This window comes from Buceros rhinoceros, unplaced genomic scaffold (assembly GCF_000710305.1).
Source record: "Buceros rhinoceros silvestris isolate BGI_N320 unplaced genomic scaffold, ASM71030v1 scaffold5787, whole genome shotgun sequence".
In the NCBI taxonomy this organism is placed as follows: Eukaryota; Metazoa; Chordata; class Aves; order Bucerotiformes; family Bucerotidae; genus Buceros; species Buceros rhinoceros.
The window spans coordinates 1-1,879 of record NW_010420419.1 but is presented as its reverse complement, the minus strand read 5'-3'; the positions used below and the strand labels follow the sequence as shown (position 1 = coordinate 1,879).

Sequence of the window (1,879 nt, the reverse complement as noted above, 5' to 3'; positions counted from 1 at the left end):
GCCGAGAGCACCTGTAGGCTCCCGAACGCAGCTGTGTCAGTCACCACTGACCCGCATGCACCGGTGACCTCGGACACTGCACATGTGGCAGTACTCCACCGAGAGCCAAGGTCTAGCTCACGAACTTTCTGGAATTTCATTCTGTGGCAAAGATCAAGTAAAGGAAACGGTTTTACCTTGCATCCACACTTCTGTGAGCAGAACCTGTCCTCGCATTAACCAGTTTTGTAAACCTTGGCACTTACTCTTTGACGTGGGAATGAAACCAAGAAACCCTTGTCTCCTCCACAGCCGAGGCCCATTCATCCCGGGCTGGGCAGCACAACGCGGTGCCCAGGGGTACACATGCTCTCCGTAGTCGCTATCTAAATTCCAGCCCATTTTGTTTGCAGAACGGGCAAAGGGAAAGCGCTGATTGTCCATCCTGTTCAGATATGTACAGCCACAGGCAGAAGGATTTGCTCTACGGTTAGTTAAGGAACATCTCTCTGGAGGTGGAAACAGCACAAGCATTTCAGGATTGAGCAACTGCTCTGGACCATCGAAACCAGAGACGTAGTTTGGTGATCACCAGCAATACCCCGGATTCTCACCCCTTCTTTCAGGAAGAGCAATTCTGAGCCAATAACTTGGGCGTTAGTTATCCAACATGCTAGTGCCAACATTCTAGCCGACCGCCACCGCAAGTGCTGTGGTGACTCCTGCAGTCACAGAAAAGCTGGCGTTTGTGCAGAGACATCTACATACAAACAGACACACACAGCTCAGCTACACGTGCCTTACGGATGAGTATGATGGAGATTACTTGAGCTCAGTCACTCGAGGTGATTATACCTCAGGGCTACATTTTCTCTTACAAAATAATTCACAAAACTGTTTTTTCCTTTACCAAATAAAGGGAAGCATTAGAATTTTTTTTTTTCATTTATCCACAGGTTCTCTGAACACCATCACCTTCTGACATACTTACCAACCCAGACAATTAAGACAGGCTTTTCTATAAAAAAAAATCAAACAGCAAAAAAAAAAAGTCCATAAGCTAAGATAGTCACGCCTTAAAAAAAATCATCAGAAAAACAGTGGCAGGGGTAGAACCATTTAAAATTCAACTTTTCCACATGATTCTAACAAAGGACCAGGTGTGCTTCAAACTAAAAATATGAAGTCTGAAAAGAGAAAGCGATAGACACACCATGAAAAATGTGCTTTGCCAAAGGGGCGGAAGCCCGTTAAAATCATTCCACCTACAGCACCTTAGAAGAAAACAAATTACACATCAGTGCAGGAGGAGGGAGGGGTTCCTTGACAGCAGCTGCATCACCAGCTTCTGAGATTCCACAGTGGCCAACCTACCCGCCATGGGCTAGCCAAAGAGCAAAAAGAAACTTAATTTCATCTAATTGCATGTGGTTATCTGAGAAAATTCATCTCAAGTAGTGAGGTACTTTCATAGGCTGTGACTTGCTTTCCACTGCCTTAATCAAAAATCTGTCTTCCAGTGTTTGGAACACCAGAGGAAAAAAAAAAAAGAAAAAAAAAAAAAAAAAAAAAAAAAAAAAAAGCCTGTAACTGCCCCATTGCTCCACCGTGGCTCCTGAACACTCCAACCGAGCAGACGTTCGGTTACCAAGAAAACCCACTTTCTCTTCAAGAGAAAGTATAAAATTGGTTAAAATCCCAAAGAGCTGGAGACACTGAACCAGTTTTTTAATTTCTATACACTTACATTTTCTGTCAGAGTTTATTCTTTCAGTCTCTTCACACAAACTGTTCTGAAACTTCACTGTCATAAACATTTTATAGAAATAATATCAATTCCGTTTCCCAGAAGAAGAATCCCATAAACGCTGGAGATAAAGAGGGATGAAGCCAATAGATT

General features: G+C 43.3%; 1 protein-coding gene across 1 annotated transcript in view; it reads right to left on the bottom strand.

Annotated features, from left to right (window-relative positions):
* LOC104496222 (uncharacterized protein C8orf34 homolog) overlaps positions 1-1,360 on the bottom strand; it is a gene marked incomplete at its 3' end in the record, with an annotated part of 37,985 nt that extends 36,625 nt beyond the window's left edge. The window contains exon 1 of the mRNA XM_010139305.1: positions 1,354-1,360. Within this exon, the coding sequence (XP_010137607.1) occupies positions 1,354-1,360 (7 nt within the window). The remainder of the gene's footprint in view (positions 1-1,353) is intronic.
* Positions 1,361-1,879: the final 519 nt, after the last annotated feature.